At 36.5% G+C, this 19,876-nt stretch overlaps 2 protein-coding genes across 2 annotated transcripts in view; one reads left to right on the top strand and one right to left on the bottom strand.

Moving 5' to 3' along the window:
- The window catches only part of nt5dc1 (5'-nucleotidase domain containing 1), a 61,471-nt gene extending 44,877 nt beyond the window's left edge, over positions 1 to 16,594 (bottom strand). The window contains exons 1-6 of the mRNA XM_084091196.1: positions 16,151 to 16,594; positions 15,686 to 15,777; positions 12,230 to 12,301; positions 11,948 to 12,057; positions 11,677 to 11,756; positions 11,395 to 11,476 (exon numbers count right to left, since the gene is read on the bottom strand). Coding sequence (XP_083947322.1) covers positions 11,395 to 11,476; positions 11,677 to 11,756; positions 11,948 to 12,057; positions 12,230 to 12,301; positions 15,686 to 15,777; positions 16,151 to 16,243 — 529 coding nt within the window. The 5' untranslated portion in view covers positions 16,244 to 16,594. The remainder of the gene's footprint in view (positions 1 to 11,394; positions 11,477 to 11,676; positions 11,757 to 11,947; positions 12,058 to 12,229; positions 12,302 to 15,685; positions 15,778 to 16,150) is intronic.
- col10a1b (collagen, type X, alpha 1b) lies at positions 6,576 to 11,031 on the top strand. The gene is made up of 3 exons (XM_084091195.1): positions 6,576 to 6,742; positions 7,093 to 7,216; positions 8,609 to 11,031. The coding sequence occupies exons 2-3, from the start codon at positions 7,108 to 7,110 to the stop codon at positions 10,477 to 10,479; spliced, it is 1,980 nt and encodes a 659-aa protein (XP_083947321.1). The 5' UTR covers positions 6,576 to 6,742; positions 7,093 to 7,107; the 3' UTR covers positions 10,480 to 11,031.
- Positions 16,595 to 19,876: the final 3,282 nt, after the last annotated feature.

Below are 19,876 nucleotides of genomic sequence, written 5' to 3'. Positions count from 1 at the left end.
TGAGAACTTTATTATGTTTGCTCTCTTTTTATCATCTTGTGAACTTTCAGCATGTTTTACACATGCAGAGTAAGGCGATTTAATCATTTTTAGATGTTTCAATCTGGATGAGCCACTTTTGGAAATGCTAGTGTGGACATGGAGCATTTTGAAATGAAAAGGCCGTTTTCAAATGTATCCAGATTAATGTAGACCTACGTACTCTATTTTATTCTCATCTCACACATTGTGGATATGCATTCATTTTTTTTTTTTTTAAATAGGACATTTTCTATATAATGCACTTCTATAATAAACATACATATGTGAAACATCTCACATTACAAAAAATGTGGAAACAAAATGGCTTAACAAAAAATATACTTAAATACAGCTGTCTCATTTCCACCTAGCCACCATTCTCTGCACTACACTTCCCAGCATCCCTCCTGCACGTCATCTCCAATCACACACACCTGCACGTCATCATCACCCTCATCTCTGGCACTATTTAGCCTCACACTCCACCACAGTTCATTATCCAGTCTCGTTTGTAGGAAGAGGACTACTTACCCTACCTAATGTCTATTAAGACACTATATCTACACTCCAGTGTCATCTCACCTGTATGACTATTCACTGCCAGCATCCTGCTCTCCAAACCATCACTGCACTTACCACTCACCTGCTTTCAGTTCATCCGCTCATTTGTTGTCTCAATAAACTTTGTTAACTCCATCTCCTTCTTGTGAGTCTCATTCCGTAACAACAGCCATATTATCACTTTTTTTTCATCAATCAATCTTTCCTATTTATTTATTTATTTATTTAGAATCAGCCAAACAGTTTAAGTCTTGTTTACAGTTAATAGAAAAATGACTCAAGATTTCACAATGAAATCTAAATTGACACATCTTTTTTAATTTTTTTATTCATGTGCCCTTGTAATCTTTAATCAAAATAACAACTTCTTCCTCTTGCAGCAACATCTCTTCTCTGATGACGTTTTTTACTGGCATGAGGGCGGCACAACCTGTCACTCACAAGAGATCCACCAATAGCAAACCACAACTAGCCAACCATCCGAATCAATTCCCCATGGACAAAAGTCCCATCCTACATTTTCTTGGATATACGTCACAAAGGGAAGAAAAGACTATCACAACTTCCATTTCATGCTGACTTTAAAGACTAAAGACAAGATAAAAACAATTATAGTACAACCACCCAGTAGGTGGCGATATGCACTAAGAATGTAAATTGCCGTTAAACAAAATAAGTATGGTGTGCTTCTTAGCATTTCCATGGTGACTCCTGGTTCAGAGCTTTATGCGTTACCCTTGATTGAACTTGATCCCAGACAAATTTTTGGAACTCTTTCATTTATAATCTGCATAATCTAGATACTGTACCAACAAGATACTATCCAGTCCTGGTTTCTATTTTAACCACGTTGACAAACAACCAGATGACATGTAAACATGAGACAACACATATTCATAAATCATCCAGTACACTGATTTGCATTGTTCACTTTATGCAGAAAAAGCATCCACATGCTCCATTGACTTGTAATGTCTTGTGCTTTGTGACTGCTGAAATCATGAGCTTATCTTTCTGTTTATTTTATGTGAATATGGGCGGTACAACATAGTCAGTGCTTGTAACAAATGGCCTATGAGATCATTTTATACGAGACACTCCTATATGTGTAGACTACTGGTTTGAGACATTTTTGTTTTTGTTCCATAATGGTTAAGTTAGACAATGGGCTTAAACAGACGTAGCTATGCAACTGTTGGGATTCAACATAGTGCAAGCACACATATGGAAATCACATGGTATCACATATGGAAAGTGACAGTGGTGTGTTTTACTATATATAGAAGCTTAGTAAATGAGCATTACGTTTTTCCAACACCACCTCTTCACTAAAGACAGAAGCTCATCGGAAGACCACATCAGAGAGGTAGATTACCTCACCAGACAGCTCTTGACGGCCCTGGGTGAACCACAGCAGAACTCATTATGAGAACCCTGTCTGGTCTGCTTCTGCTTCTTGAATCAGTCAAGAGATTATCAAAGTTTTGGTATCACAGGGAATCTTCAGTGTCCATTTGTATTAGGAGTGTAGGGCAGATTCCGATAATTCACAGCTGTTGTGGTCGATAAAGATACCGACAATTTCCTATTTTACTTTTAACCCCCTACAATGAAGCTGCTATCTAATGAATGGGAAAACTACTCAGTGGGACTGTATTACCGATAATATGCTGATTTAAATGGAAAATATAATACATTAAACTAGCATAAATTGTATCATGTTCATTTCTCCCAGTATTTATAATCATTAAAGCACTAAACAGAATAGAACTTAAAACACATGTAACAATAATTTAAATTTGGTAAATGTAACAAACATAAAACAACAGCACACACACAATAGAAACAAAGTTTGGAATCAAGAATTTTTTTTTTTTTTTTTTGTCTTATGCTCACCAAAAGCTTTATTTGATAAAAATAAATACAGTAAAAACAGTATTAACTTTCCACAAAAACACTTAGCAGCACAACTGTTTTCAGCATAAGATAATAATAAAATACATTTTGAATCAGCACATTAGAATGATTTCCAAAGGATCATGTTACACTGAAGACTGGATTATTAATGATACAAATTCAGCTTTGCCATTACAGGAATAAATTATATTATTAAAGTAGATGAATATATAATAGAGTTCATTTATATGTAATGTAATGTTTTTACAGCATTACTGTATTTTTGATCAAATAAATGCACCCTTGGTGAGCATGAAAACATGGCAAAAAATCTTAATGATTTCAAACTTTTGAACAGTAGTGTACATTGTATAATATTTAGGCTGGCAGATAGACTGTTTATGCACGTTATGTGTGTGCACACATACTTGAACTCGTTTACAGACGCTCATCAGAAATACTTCCATAAGCATAATAACTACAATAGGAAAACAATGGTTAAAACATGTTTCTAGTTAGCATCTGATCATCTGCTGCAAGATGTGCCATTTTAGATATTCTATTTACGTGTCAAGAAGTAATAAGCGAAACCAGATGCTACAGTGAAAATGGCACATTATTACTTAAAGTAGATGACTGTGATTAAAATAGAGGTTGACTGACTGATTTATTTTGCCGATTAATCAGCACCGATAACTACAATCAGAACAATAATCCATACCGATAGTTTTTCCGGGTTGGGTCAATTGCTGTGGCTGAGAAGGGTCGGTCTGCTGTCATTACACAGTACGAGAGCGTCCTCTAGAGGCGAAATCACTGACAGCTCGTGGAGTTTATTTTGACACGTGAGCGGGACACTTCAGATGCAGATTTAAAACAGACAATGAAACGGTATGTATACAGTACACTACCGTACGCGTTTCCATATAATTACAAAGTTATTAATTTGTTGACTAGATGCTGCATTAGTGGAGAACAGCAATATGTTTGCCATAGAGGCTCAAAAGATGTTAAAAATAGTACATCAAATGTGACAAAAACACACACAAGCCCAACCCAAATGTTTAATGTCACGATTGTTCCCATCTATTCGCATTAGTTTATATCCAGCTGGTCGCTTTTATGCATTCATTATGCAGCAAAGTTACATATTTAAAGCTAGTGATGTGAAAAAGCAAACTGATATGTTCATGCAGCCGACAGAAATCAGAAACGCATTTGATTGTAATACATGTTTTGTTTTGATTAGATAATCATTAAGTGTTCTAAAATAAAAGCAAATAAAGTGAGTATATACATACAATTAGGGATGTGACGGTATAAAATGTTCATGTTGCGATAATTGCTGAAGCTTTTATCACAGTATACAGTATTTTCACGATATTTAAATAAGTTGCAAAAAAAGTGTTGTCATACTGTAGACCTTATGTAGCCCCGCCCCTTTTCAGCGCTGCGCTCATTGTCTTTTGACTTCCGATTTGTATTTGCGCATCGATCTTATGCATTTATGAATGAACTGCTCATTTTAAAATCAACTGAAACTTGTTAAGACATCTGCTTTAAAACATTACAATGTTCATGATAACTTTCGTTAAATCTACAGTAAGTAAATCCACTTCACCAGCTAATTATTCTTTGATAGCGATGCCATAGAAATATACAGAACTACCGCAAAAACGGAAGTTAAAAGACAAAATTCTAAAGATGGCTGTGCACACGTTTCTCTGGCGCATAAGGTCTATAGCATGTTTATTAACTTTTTATCTTATAACAAAAATACTTTATTGTATTTATGTTATAAGATAAAAAAAATAAAGCAAAACATTTATAAAGGAAACAAATGTTTCAAACAGATTAAAGTGCAAAAGAATTGTGAAGAACATTATAGGCAACACTTTACAATAAGGTCTCATTAGTTAACGTTAGTTAATGCATTAGCATTTACAAATGTAGCTATTGCTCATTGTTACACAAGTTATTATTCTTTGTTAACATTAGTTAAAAAAATACAACTGATCATTGTTAGTTCATGTTAGCTCAGGTCCACTAAATAATAGTTCAAACTTTTGATTTTAACAATGTATTATTAAATGTTGAAATTAACATTAACTGAGAGTTGTCTCTCTTAAGTACCAGAACTGATTGTCGATGAACATTTTGGTCAAAATTATCAGCATGATGTAATATTACTACCAAATAATCACCACCAAATAGTATTACGGCACTTTAATTTTCTAGTTATCGACCATATAACGTGACACCCTTATAGACACCCGTACAGCATTCAGTCATATTGCACAAAATGGCTTTTGAGGTTTTGAGGTACTTTCCTGATCCTGTTCCCTTCACTCCTGCTTTCTGTCTCTCTCAAACTGTCCTATTTAAAAAAAAAAGCAAAAGCCCAAAAATAAAACTTTAAAAAAATAAAAAATATTGTCTACAAAGTGTTCCAGAACTGAAAACACAAATAAACAAAAACAAACACACCCCTTTCAGATGCACAAGCAAATGTTTCTTACTGAATCACAAAAAAAAGCAACAACAACAAAAAAAACATTATTTTTAGACTGGAATGCTTAAATTGATAAGCCAACCAAAATTGTCATCAAAAGAAGTAAACATGAACTCCACTGTGCGGTCTTCTCTACTGGTTCAAGAGACAGCATCAGGAACTGACTGAAAGAGAGACTTCCAACTCTTCAGATCTGTTATTTTACTAAATGTGGTTGTCAGGAGGAACATAGTTCTGCTGGTGGTCAGCTGTGGGTCGTAAAACTGAACGGCTTCTAAATCAGATACTCAAGAAAAATTGTAATAAAATATACTGGATGCATAGAAATCATGCCAAATGGCAAACTTTTTTGCTTCAAAATTACAGGTTTGAACTTACTGATTATTAATTAAAAAAATAAAAAAGATTCAAAATAAACTGGTGCAAACCAAAATGGCATAATCTGCCAATTAAATATAATAAGACCACTAAATTATTACACAACATTTCATATTAAAATAGTAATACTTGCATGGTGTTACTGTAAATCTTATGGTCTGTTTTACTAACTAATTTTAAAACTGTGCGAAAACTCCACAAAGACAAACAGCACAGGCAAATGATTGGAACATGTGATTGACAGCCATGTATTAACCATAATGACAAGCACAGAACTCCACTTCACCAGATTTGTTTCTCTGACACTTTCCTGTCATCAAAATTCTAAAAATAACCATAATCACGACCCCATGGCTGGTGCAGCCCACTGTTCCCACATGAGGACAAAAAGGACTTCAATTCTGCCCTCTGCTGTTTCAGAGTAGAATTAACCACACTTCCACGCATACTCTAAGCTGTGGTTTCAAAAGAATGGATCAAAGGAATACATCTAAAAGGCAAAACATACACAGACAAAGGCTATTCTTCTAACCAGTCATCTTATTTTTTAAAGGTTCAGCAAAATCATTTTTAATACCCATACTTTTTTGCACCCTAACCATTTTTAAGGTATAGAAGGCACACATCTGAGTTTCACAAAATAATGCACAAACTCAGTTAAAGTTTTACAAAATATGCATAACACACAAAAAACATGTGCCATTAGAGAACACCATTTAATAGTGTAACATCCTTTACTTTTTTGTATTTTTATTTATTTATTTTGCCAGTTACACTTTACAATAAGGTTCATTAGTTAACTACATCAGTTAGCATGAACTAATAATGAACTGCACTTATACAGCATTTAATATTCTTTGTTAATGTTAATTTCAACATTTACTAATACTTTATTAAAATATTGTTAACATTAGTTAATGCACTGTGAACTAACATGAACAAACAGCTGTATTTGTATTAACCAACATTAACAAAGATTAACAAATACAGTAACAAATGTATTGCTCATGGTTAGTTCATGTTAGTTAATATATTAACTAATGTTAACTAATGAACCTTATTGTAAAGTGTTACCATTTTGCCTGTATGGATCAAAAGAAAGCATGACCACAGATAAAAATTATGTGAACTACCGAATTATGCCGAATTGCCATGCACTCACAAGGGACACCATACCCTTCATTAAAACTGACATCACACGAGGAGGGAGGGAGATTTTGGGTGCTGCTGGAGAAGCAAATTTGGTATAAATAGAAGAATCCACTTCTGTGAACAGGAGTACCACGGACTTACAGGAGTTGGAAACGTACAAATATACAGATTGGTCGGGACAGCAGCCTGACCCCCTCTGACTTCTGGAGCTCCGGCCTACTGGTGGGTACAGACACTTGCCTCTATAGCTTTCTGCGGCCGAATAATGCTGGTTTGGGAGTGTGTGGTGTTGCTGGAATGGGTGTGAGGAGAAGATCTTTTAGATGCTACTTTGAATGCGTGTCAGTGAGCTCCTGGGACACATTTATTAAGTCTTCTGGGGTGTTTTCTGAGTGGTTACACATGTACTTGATGCTTTCTGTAGTCATTTGTTATTTATGTTAATTTTATACAGCATGTTTAGATATACCGAGACAACATGCTTCTTTATAATGCCCATTTTTTAAATGCTATGAGGAGATGTTTCTGTGTCACTCATTCATCATTGCTCTCATTTCATAATTTCTTTACAGGCTTAGCTTCAGAAAATGGACCTCCGGGTAACAAGCATTCTCCTTCTCCTTGTGGTACTGGCTGAGGCGACCCCTGACAGATACTATCATGTGAAGAAACAGCCTTATCCTACAAAATCTCACAGTGAGTTTACATTTGGTCCATATATACTTAATGCATTTCATAATTGTAATGTGGAATGAGTCACAATATGTATAATAACAGCAGAAGGTGCACCATTGAGATACATAGGGTGCCTAATATATGTACATAAATGAATATTAATAAATTGGATGAGCCTCTTTGCAACAAATTAGATGAGCTTCAGTCACTCAGGTCATTTAAGAGTACACAAAACTATTTTCAGTCAACATATATCAAGCAACTCTTTATATATCTAGCCCCTCTTTAATTGCTAAGCTGCATATATTGCCCAGAATACATTAACTTTACCAAATAAAGTTTTTTTGCAAAGACTACAAATACTGTTAGTTAATTACTTTTCAGATGGTATACACCACAGATTATATAATCCACTACTTACACTAATAACCAAAACAGAGGTAACCACTTTATATAACAGGCATACCCAAAATAACCCATACTGTGGTGTTAAATTATACCATTAGTTTCTGGACAAGCACGGTTTCAAATTGAAATTTGTTGTTGTTGAAAAACTGGCTATTCCCTGCATTTTCGAGATTATCAAACAATCCAGTCCAACCGTGCAGCACCTATGACTACATAGAATTAACTAAACAGCCTATTTTATAAAAAAATAAAAAATAAAAAAATAAAAAAAACTTGTGCAGGGGGTTTCATATCATGATAATCACCACATAGCATACATTTAAAAGTTAAAGTTCTCTCGTCAATCATTCTTAAACCAAAGTGGGCTGCAAATTACAAACATTAACACACACACACATTTTCTTTACTATATTAGTGAGGATATATCCATTGTTTTTATATCAGTTGAATGTTTTATATCGACTAACTTGACCCTTACATTTTTTGCAAAACACTAGATTTAAACAAAAATATGATTTGGCCAATTTATAAGCCACTTTAACTATTGAGGATAAGCTGACTATTCAGTGTTTAACAGGTTTCAGTATTTTACTGAGTACATTTTTGAATAGTGAGGCCATTTTGGACTAGCATAGTCAAACCAACACACTCTCTCTCCAAGAGATTGAATCAATTTTAAATAAACTTTACTTATTCACTTATTATCACTTATTATTCTAATTAAAATATATTTATTTTTGGTCTACAAATGTGGCTGAGATAGCAAACCAATCAATCAGATCAGTCTCTAATTAATAATGTACTTTAAAACGTAAATGTAGCTTGAAATGAAATTAAATGAAATTTTAGCTTGTCAAATGTCAGATTTAAGTCAGTGCCATGCTACTGAGCCAAAGGTGTATGTTAAGGAATGTCTTACAAGCAATTTTAGAATTTTTATTATATTTATTACATTATATTGTAATGTTGTGTGTGAATTATCTTATATTTTTGTCTTATTTGTAGCTGTTGCTGGTGAACCTGGTATTCCAGGTTCCCCAGGTGAACCTGGCCCCCCCGGCCCACCTGGCGCACCAGGAATGCCTGGAAAGAATGGTGTTGGACACACCGGTCCAATTGGTCCACCTGGACCACCAGGTCCAGCAGGATACTCTTCACCTGGTAAACCTGGAAGCCCAGGTTCACCTGGAAAACCAGGTGCACCTGGATATCCAGGCGAGAAGGGACACCAAGGGCCTGCAGGACCCCAAGGTGCAAGAGGAGCGCCAGGATCACCTGGAAGCCCTGGACCTTCTGGCCTTTCTTCTCCTGGAAAGCCTGGACCACATGGTCTTCCCGGATCAATGGGCCCACGTGGAGAAACAGGCCCAAAGGGTCATCCTGGAATTCCTGGACTGCCAGGCCAGAAAGGAGAACCTGGCCATGGTATTCCAGGAGGACCTGGTAGCCCAGGCCCAATGGGACCTCAGGGTCCTTCTGGTCAGCCCGGTCAGCCTGGAATTGGAAAACCAGGACCAAGTGGATTTCCTGGAGAGCCTGGAAAGTCAGGAATGCCAGGTAGGGATGGGTCACCAGGTCCTATGGGCATACCAGGTCCAAAGGGTCATACAGGGGCACCTGGAATAGGAGCACCAGGAAAACCAGGCCAGAATGGCGCTCCAGGAATGCCTGGGTCAATGGGACAAAAAGGTCCTCAAGGACCAGCAGGACAGCCAGGCGCTCCAGGTCTGCCAGGTACTGGCAAACCTGGATCACCTGGACTGCCAGGAGATCGTGGAGTGCCAGGAACCTCAGGTACAACTGGCCAAAAGGGAGAACCAGGGCCAATAGGTCACACAGGTCATCCAGGTGCTATTGGCCCAATAGGTCAAGCTGGTCCTCAAGGTTCCAGGGGATTCCAAGGAGAAGCAGGTCCACAGGGAGCTAAAGGTGACATTGGTATGGTTGGGGCACCAGGCGCAAGAGGTGCAAAGGGTGAACAAGGGGCACAAGGCTTCTCAGGAAAACCTGGTCTTCCAGGTGCAGCAGGTCCTCCAGGCCCAATGGGCCATATGGGACATCAAGGTTCCAAGGGTGAACCAGGATTTACCGGTGCTCCAGGTATCCCCGGTACCAAAGGGCCACCAGGTGATAAGGGACATCCAGGACTTCAAGGGCAACCAGGTGGAAGGGGTGAAGATGGTATCCCTGGAGCAAGAGGACCAATAGGTCCATCAGGACCAATAGGTCCACCAGGGCTTAAGGGACACCCAGGACTTCCAGGCCCCCCTGGCCCTGCAGGGCTCACATCGAAGGGAATTTCTGGACCTCAGGGTCCTCCTGGTGTCCCTGGTGCCAGAGGTCATGATGGTCACCCAGGTAAACCAGGACCTCCTGGGGCACCTGGCCCCCCAGGCGAGATGGTTTACCACCACGAGAAAAGCATGCCAATTAAATCCCATGAGATGGTAATGCCTGTTAGTCACGAGCTGATGAAAGCACCCATGTCAGCATTCACAGCTCTTCTTACCACAGCTTATCCTAATGCTGGATCACCAATTGCATTCAACCAAATTGTGTACAATGGAGAGAACCACTATGATCCTAACACTGGCATATTCACCTGTCAGGTTCCAGGACTTTACTACTTTTCTTTCCATATGCATGTCAATGGAGCAAATGCATTGGTAGCACTTTACAAAAACAGTGAGCCAGTCCTGTTCTCTTATGATGAGTACAACAAAGGTTTCCTTGACCAGATGTCTGGCAGTGCTGTCCTTATGCTGCATTCTCATGACACAGTGTTCATCCAGGTTCCAGATGACCAGTCCAATGGCATTTATGCTGATGAAAATGTTCACTGTTCTTTCTCTGGTTTCTTGATTGCCACAACGTGATAAACACACTCAAGAAAACCTCAATCTTTCTAATTCAAAAATTGTCTGCATTTATACTCATTTTCATGTTTCCCTGAGATAAAGTCATGCAGAGTAGAAAATGAAGACTAATTTAGAAAAATTGTCTGTAGCTTGTTGATCTAAAGAAGACCTTGTATGAAAATATTTTGATGATCTCAATTATTAAGGAACACCAATAAAAATTATCCAAGAAATTAGACAACAGACCTATTGCATTTGCCTAGAACCTGAACTGATGGTTATGTATTGAATTTTGCTATGTATATTACTTTTTCCTGAGCCCACATTTTAGCATAAGTTTCCTGTGTTGAGTATGCTTTGAAGACACAGGCTCTTTAAGACAAATTAAGTGAGCCAGGTTTTGAATTAAATGGATTTCCAAGTGAATAATTATAATTGTGAGTCGTTGTTTTTTTCCTCTTTTAACTCTGTAATGTCACAAGGTGTGCATCATAATAATCAATACAAATAAAGTTTCAGTGCCAGTGTTGCTGTTTGTGTTTGACTGCAGCAAAAGGTTAAAGTTTTCCCAAAGAAAGTGCTTACTTTGACCTTATCTTTGTAAAAGTTAAGCAACAATATCTTAGGCTAATTTTAAAATGTTGTTCTGATAGCAAATAGAACCCATTATAATCAGTGATGCTGTCTACACTGGATGAGAACAACATGACAAATTCCCAACTGTAAACTGATACCCCGTTTTTATTTCTGATAAACTTCAAGCGCTTGCACTACTTCTGACACAACAAGTGGATATACAACGGTTGCTTTGTCGCGTCTGGTGTAGACATGGTGTAAGACCTTTATAGACATTATACAATATCAAAATTAAATTACATTTTTAAATACTGATTACAAATAATAAGAGGGTATAAGAGGGTTTTTTCTACATACCCCGAAATGCAGATGTGTTGTAATTATGGTCAATTGCAGCAACAATGTCTTTCCACAAGTCAGATGTGATTTCGACTCCTTGCTAGGGTTAAAAAAATAAATAAAATAAAATAAAATAAATCAATGAATTCATTTTAAATGAAAACATTAGCAAATGACAACATACATTTTTGTTATACAATTTAACATTCACAATACAGCTAAATTAACAAATGCTATTTCTAATTTGAAATAGAAATATAGATTTTTTGAAAAGCACTGAATTAATTAAATTAGTATTACCTTATGCAACATATCCACCACTCTTGCACAGAGAAGGGCACCAGGGAGGTCAAAATAGTTGTCATAAAAATAGTATTTTGCTGCAACAAATGAGTGAACTAAATCACATATTTAGGTAAAGACAGTTATTTGAAAATATGATAAAACACTGTAAAACTGCAATTGATAATAAATATATAATTTTAAAAAATCCTCAAATACAATAAGTGAATGATTGTTATATTGTCATCAGAAATTATAAAATGAACTAGCTGAAAAAAAGCAGCCTTACCAGATCGTGTGTATGAGGTATTAAGGCTATTAAAATGTTTCCATTCTCTTTTTGGACCATAATGCTTTATGATGTCATCAGTACTCAGGTTTTTAGTGCCATGAGTTGCCCTACAAATAAGAGTGTTTTAAATAGATTAAAATCTTAATCGAACAGGTTAGCGGTTTAGATATTTCACTATGCACAGTACAAATTACCCCTTTTTTTCTTTAGAAAAAATTAGCAATAAAATGTAAAATGAGTAATCATTCAAATACACACAGCATATTAAAATTGACTCACCGCAAGACAGTACCATCCTCTGCCAGCTTGACCAGGTTACCCTCCTCAAGGTCCACCACAAGACCTTTAAAACTGGTCACATGACAACAAGCAACTGTGTTTGTGTACTAGAGAGACAAACAAGCTCATACAAGGGTAACAACTTATTTGTTTGGAAACAAACAGCTTACATAAACGACAAGCTTATGGATATATTAATACCCAATTAATATAATTTTCACAATATACAAGAATACCTGCTTGAAACAAGAATCGATTTGTTCGTATTTCAATTTTGAACATAAGCCATGTTCTTGAGATGTTTAAACTTCCAGTCCACACAGCTTTAATGGAGCTGACCATATGAAAAATGGGTGAGTGAGTGAATACGAACTCACTAGGGGTGAAAAAGATGAGACTATTATACATTAGGAAATACTTTACTAGGAATTTCTTGCAGAAAAAAAGGGTTGCATCTTGTGACATCATGTCCTGTTTTTGGTTTGTTTACATGTCTTTGGTCCGTGTTGCATTCATATTTCAGTTGAACCGCACCAAAGTTCGTCTGAAAGCAGATCGAGACCCATCTTTTCAGTGCATTCGGTCCGCTTGTTTGGTGTGCACCAGGGTTCAGATCGATGGGTTCACACTTATTCAAATGAACCGCACTAACAGAGCAATCGCACCAGGATTCGTTTTAATCCAACCAAACATGCCAAGTGTGAATTCACTGGCTCTTATTTGTTTTATAATAATCATATTGACAATAACATTACATAACTTACATATTTTTACAAACAAATATTCTTTTTAAAGCATTAACATTAAGAATTTATTTTTTTCTTCATGTAACAGTCTTAAATGTAGTTAACATCCAGCTGCTGCTGTTTAATGTATACATAGTATTTTGTATTTATATCTTCAAAATAATAATAAATAGTTATCAAAGAAAAAAAACTTAATCAAAATCTGCAGCGCTCCTGCATAGATGTAGAAGCCCTGCTGCAGAATTCAGATGCACAATTTCAGTTATGTAATTGGACCTTTTTAATACACAACTGGCCACTATTGTAGTCTAACAAATGCATCCAGAACAACAAGTGTCAAAAATGTGTTTGCGCATCAACTTAGGCAACCGATTCTGCTATCAAAATGGTGATTTTCACCAATGGTGAAGAGTTTGCATGCTTGGGTTACTCTGAGTTTGAGCTTATGACCATGTTGAACCATTAATGAATAATTATAAATCTGTCTCAATCAGCTCCCTATTTCAGTAGTCAGGGCACTGATCCGGGAGTTGGCAATTTGAAGGGCTGTCTCAATCGCAAAATATCTTCCAGTGCACTGAAACATTCGCTCCCTAAATAGTCCCACAATGCACCGTGATTAACCAGGGACCATCGATGCTCAATATATTCCCTTAACGGAAGTTCTGAAGCGTTGAAACATAAATCATGGAATGGCAAGCACAGGGGATATCAAAGGCAGTGAAGGATACATCTGAGATACCTTCAGAATTTTTTAAGAATCAATTAATACCTTCAGAATCAATGCCTTGATGACTTTTTACCTTGGAATGCATTCTCCGAATGCAATATTTTTTAAGATTTTGGATGCAGCCAATATTTATAATTATTTTACGACTGAAATGTTGGTAGGTAAATGTAATAAAGTATTTATTATATAGAAAAATATCAGCTCTGCTGTGGTTCATAAATACCAGTTTCATAAATACCAGTAAAAGAAATGAACACATTGGAGGAGCTGCTTTATGGTAGAAAATTAAGTTGTACTTCTGATGAAACGAGACACTAACACTGTTTTTCATGTTTAACACGGTAAAGCTGCTTGATTTCAAGCAATCTATTGTATAAAGTGCTTTATAAATAAACGTGACGTGACTTTACTAGACTGCTAAATTGCAGAGCTCAAAGCGCACAGCACAGATTTACATATTCATCTAACCGTTGCTCTCAGCAGTGTGGGCGGCGTCAGATGTTCGATAACAGTTCATCTCTGCTAATGTATTTCAAATTTCATTTTACCCCTAAACAGAGAACCAAAAAGAACTTCGCCGTGAGTGTATTGGAGCCTTTACTGTCCTTACCAGTGCCCAAAATTCATGTACACGATATACTGATTCATGACCTAGGGAGCTGATTGAGGGGCCATTTGCACAACACCATTTTCACCTAAAAAATTAAAACTTTGTATGTGTTTTGGCCATTCATTTACACGACAACAGTGTTTTGGGGCCTGAAAACAAAATTTTGAAAACGGGTTTCAAAGTACAAGATTTTGAAAACTATCAATTTATCGTTTCATTTCTGTATAAATTTCCGTGCGAATTTGTGAAAATGGTGACCACATCATCCGCATGCGTATTACGTGTTCAGTCTATAGGCACGTAGTGTTTCTTTACATAGTGACATCGCCAACTACTGGCCTGGCATGAATAACACAGCATTTCTAGTCGTTTTCGCAGATCCATGTGAATGGGGATTGTTTTGACAACGTTGTTGTCTGTTACGCAATAAGTAAGGGATAATGTACAACCAGCCGATTGTTATCTCAGAATAAACCCCGACAGGGTGATCAGGACTTGATCAGGTCTTCCATCAGCCTGAACTGAAGGAGTTATTCTGTGATAACAGCCGGTTGGATGTACATTATCCCACTTGTTACACGGCTACTTGCCACATAAGTAAATAATTAGACGCTAAATACTGATCGGAGTCGAAATATTTTATTGGCTCTTTAAATGCAAAGTTTCCGTGGAGAGAGGAGTTGCAGAGCGGCAAGTTCAAACTAGACAGACATTTAAGAGATGCGGTATACAGTCAACCCACTAATTACATGGTATTTCACCACATAAATAATTATGGTGATAAGAGATATTGATTTGAGATTAAACTGTTTTAAAATCATACCTGTTTTTTATCTTATAAGATTTATATAAATAAATAATCCAACAGTGTACAAAACAATAGCTAAAATGGCAGCAGCTGCGTTTGTATGAAACAAGAGAACGAGTCCACCATACCAGGATGACATAATTAGTTTTAATGAGTTTTAATATTTTATTAGGTCACCAACCGCAAAACTTACACACACACAAAAAAAACGTTCCTAACAAGCATAAAGCTCCTAATGAGCTCATGATGTGAATCAGGTGTGTAGAGAGAGAGAGAGAGAGAGAGAGAGAGAGAGAGAGAGAGAGAGAGAGAATGTGTGTGTGAGAGACAGAATATGTGTGTGTGTGTGTGTGTGTGTGTGTGTGTGTGTGTGTGTGTGTGAGAGAGAGAGAGAGAGAGAGAGAGAGAGAGAGAGAGAGAGAGAGAGAGAGAGAGAGATTTGCGTGTGTCATAGTAAATGTCTAATTGTTAAGTCTGGGCATTAAACACATGGTTTCAATGCAGATATTCTTGCCCATTTTAATGACTTCATGTGTGTGTGCGCATTGCTGAAACAACTCACCAGAAATCCCAATCGGCAGGTGTTAAATTAAGTAGATCTTTATCATATCCCTTGTGTTCCACAAGATACCCTGCAAAACTCTCATAGATCAGCTGCACACAGACAGAAGAAGGAATAAATGTAAGTACTAACATGAGGTACAGTGACATGAAGATGTCAGGCCTAACCATAACTGAAGCATCATCTCGAGCTATTATAGGTAAACTACACGCCAGATGCGATGCATGAACGTCCTCCTAGAATGCCAGATAAAGTAAACACTCCTCTCACATTCTCAATGTGTTTTAACGAGGCCTGCCGAACAGATCGATATTTTAGATCCGCGCATCAACACGCGACTGTTCCAGTAATGTAACGCAAACAGAACACATATTTCCGATTCTGATTTATTATAACCATGTGTCAGCCATATTCTGCGTGTAAGGTCGGCTGTGTGATGATATGCATGATGCCAGCACGACTCACCCTGGAGGTCTCCTTCAGATAGTATCGACAGAGCGTGTGGTCCAAATCAAAGCCGATCACATCACACTCCGACAGCGAGAAGAATTCGCTCATTGTACAGCCTTTAGAAGGAATGGTTATGTGAACTGTAAGATTACAGAATCGTGATGTCTTGCGATGACTTCCAGCTGTCGATGCAGCAGCTCGCTCGGTGGCGGCAGTCTGCAATGTATTTGTCTGTTCTGCAACACGTGGGACAGCGGCGACAACAGTGTCACAAAAGACTACAAGCCGCGTTTAGAAACGGCTCACGGAAGGCGCAGTCACCCGCAAAACGCGTCTCGGCATTTAACGCGGAAACACTCCGGTGCCGGTTATAACATTATAAACAACGGGTCTTTGTATCTTTCTTGCTTACACAAGACACGAACGTATTAATATCTGAATATTCGCGCATTTCCGGGTGTTGTTACCGTAATAACGTGAACAAAATGGACAGTCGCACTACACTTCTAATTATTGAACATTTGTCAGTTATGCATGGATGAAGCTGTGCACTGGAAAATAAAAATAAATCATTATTCTCGAGAATATGCTGTGGGTTTTCCACTCATTGATTAGCCTACAAAAGCAAAGTGTTTTCCAGGTAAACCCTGTAGGCCTACCTTATGAGGACAAAATGTCCCCACAAAGATGGCAATTTCCGAAATCCTTGGGGACATTTTTTGGTCCCCATGAGGAAAACAATATGTTTCATATATTTAAATATGAATATATATAAATCATACTAAGTGATTTTTTTTGAAAATGTAAAAATGTAGAAAGTGTTATGTGATGGGTAGGGTTAGTGTAAGGGGATAGAATACAGTTTGAACATAATAATCATGTCAAGTCACCTTTATTTATAAAGTTTTTTTTACAATACAGATTGTAACAGCTTTATAGTGATAACAGGAAAATAATGCAACAAAGTGTGTTTCAGCTGTAGCCTACAGCAGATCTAGAAGAAAATAGCATCATAGTATAGCTTAAGTTCAGTAATGGTTCATTTCTGTTGTAAAAAGTTATTAATTTAGTTCATTTATCTATACAGCCGCTCTGGAGAAAACAGTGATGTCATTGTCCAGCTTAGCTCAGTTCTCATATAATGGTGTCAATGCAGGCAGATCAATATTTGAATATTGAATATTAAGTGTCCCCAACTAAGCAAATCAAAATTTAATTTCCATGTCTATATGGAAAGTCCCCATAAAACACGAAAACACAACAGTGCAGATGTGTGTAAATAATTTTTCTTTTCTCTTTGGAAACTAAACTTCCATCATGTTTTGTGTTTCTGCCCATGTCCATTTAGTGCAATATAATAATCATATTAGGTTTTATATTCTGTGTGTGTGTGTTTATTGTGTTGTTAATTTAGTTGCCCCTATGTTACATTCCAATAAAAACAAACAAAAATTAATGTAGGCTATTATGTCCCATTGTCATATTTAATGCACACTTTAAAATTGACCTAAACTGAGCAGAGATTGCAATAAGTTAACTTTGTATCTCTATGTGAAGTTAACTTATCTGAGTAAGGAAGCATGATCATAAATGTATAACTTGACCTGACCTGAGGAAGCATTTACAGAATTCTATTTAGTTTAAAGGCCCCCTGAAATCTAAATTTAAGTTATTTAGCTTTTAGTATGAATTTGTTAGCCCTAAGGTGATGAATAAGCTGGTGTGCTTCACAACAATGACAAAATGTGCATTTAGGAGATATAAGCATTCAAAACTTACAGTCCCTCACTTCCACTAAAATGGATCACAGATTTTTGTGATATCACCGCGGACTTCAGCTTCTCATCACATCTTCTTTCCAATCAAATGCTCTCTAGAATCTAACGTATCATCATCGCTCGGATTCGCTTCCATGTTGCTGTCAAGTACAACTTGCAGTCTGTGAGATAAACTAAACGCTATTGGCTATTTGAAAAGGGGGAGGAGCCATTCAATATGTCCCACCTTAGCTTCCTGTTTCAGTGGAAATTACATCAACGCATCATACAAAGCTGCGCTTACCAAGGCACTTCAGTGGGCCTTTACAGCTGTTTTGATCTAGTGAAGTTAGACCATCTTCAGAGGCTTTAGAAATTATTTCTGCTCATAAGACATTTTGCGTTAGCTTGAAAAACCTTTGCATTCGCTCACAAAACTTTTAAGACAAGAAAGTCTTGCAGGTTTGGAACGACATGAGGGTGATTAAATGATGGCAGAATTTTCATTTTCCAGGCCATACACTCTAAAAAAAGATGGTTCTTTAAAGGTTCCTTATAGTAAGAGTTCTATTTAGAACCATAACGTCCTGAAGAACCTTTTATATGTTGAAATGGTTCTTTGTGTTAGAGTTTATAGGTTCTTTATTCCTGCCTTTTTGTTTTTCAAATCTGTAACTGTCAAAGCCTCCTCATTACGGATTTTCTGGAGCTTCGCTATTACAACTACAGTTACTACACAGACTGTCAACATACTCTCAACAGGTAAATTATTTCTTCCTAAAAATGTCTATAAATTATAACTTAAAAAATTGTAACAATCATTTCCTAACAATCATGTATTTTACTCCTCTTCTCCACAAAGTAACAGAGATATGGAATATATGATCCATATTGTTCGCTTTTTTTCTTTTTTTTTTTTAATTATGACTTCATGCCTATAGCCTAAACATACCCAGTCACATTAAAAAAATAAATAATAAAAAAACATTAAAGATATCCAATGACTTTATATCACTTTTTCCTTTTAACATGGAAAAAGGCTCATACTGTCCATTTTTACCTCACACACACACACTGTAAGAAAAGATACACCATATCTACTCAATAAAAATGAGGCAACAGATTACAAGCAATATTATTAATTAAATTTCACAAGGTTTGGTATCGAGTACATTTTAATTAAATGAGACCTTTAATAGTTATCCATTTAATATGAGTAGATTTGAATAGATTAATTATATAAATTAATTATAACCTAAACAAAAATATTGAGTTGATTTTAAAAAGATAAACTCCCTAATGTGTAAAAAGTACTAATAAAAATTAATTTAATTCTACATATAATTGAGTAATCATCATCATCTACACATTGATTTGAATTTAATCAATGCAATTAATTAAATCTAAATATTCCTTTCTTATGAATAATATGGGCCAGAAAGTACAGAACTTAAATACTCAAATTTATTAACAATTCACTTTTGTGCTTTCAACACACTGTAGCACATCATTGTACACTACAACCACAGTCTCATTTCAAGCCAGAAGTTGGATCTTGCATTTCAAACCAGACATTTGAAAAGGACAGAATGCTGACTTCAACTATAAAAAAATAATAAAAAAAAGCAATAAAGATCTTAATGAAAAATACTCCATAATGGCATGTGCCAAAACATAAATTATAAAAGTGCATAAAAGTTCATTTGTACTTTCAACTTACAACAATTGAAATGTCACGAGATTCGTGGGACAAATCAGTGCCAACTTACAAACATAGCACTTTCAAATGTGCAGTTCTCAAGCTCTGTGGAAGATGGACATTGTGTAGCACAAAAGTCTGCACTGCAATACAGTCTCATTTCAAGCCTGAAGTTTGCTCTTGAGGGACTGGACTTTGTTCGAAAGCTTTGAATCATTCAGTTCCAAGAACACCTCAAAGGTGTACTTCAGCTGTCTCTAATCGAGATTCAGCGCGTAGGTCAAG

This window comes from Abramis brama, assembly GCF_963993115.1.
Source record: "Abramis brama genome assembly, chromosome: 18".
NCBI classification, from domain to species: domain Eukaryota; kingdom Metazoa; phylum Chordata; class Actinopteri; order Cypriniformes; family Leuciscidae; genus Abramis; species Abramis brama.
This window is presented reverse-complemented; position numbering and strand designations above follow the sequence as displayed.

What these genes read in the sequence shown, in the direction of transcription:
- col10a1b (XM_084091195.1), top strand. Translation starts at nt 7,108, where the DNA reads ATGGACCTCCGGGTAACAAGCATTCTCCTTCTCCTTGTGGTACTGGCT. An exon ending in TTATCCTACAAAATCTCACA is followed by an intron (nt 7,217 to 8,608) that starts GTGAGTTTACAT and finishes TCTTATTTGTAG; the next exon opens with CTGTTGCTGGTGAACCTGGT.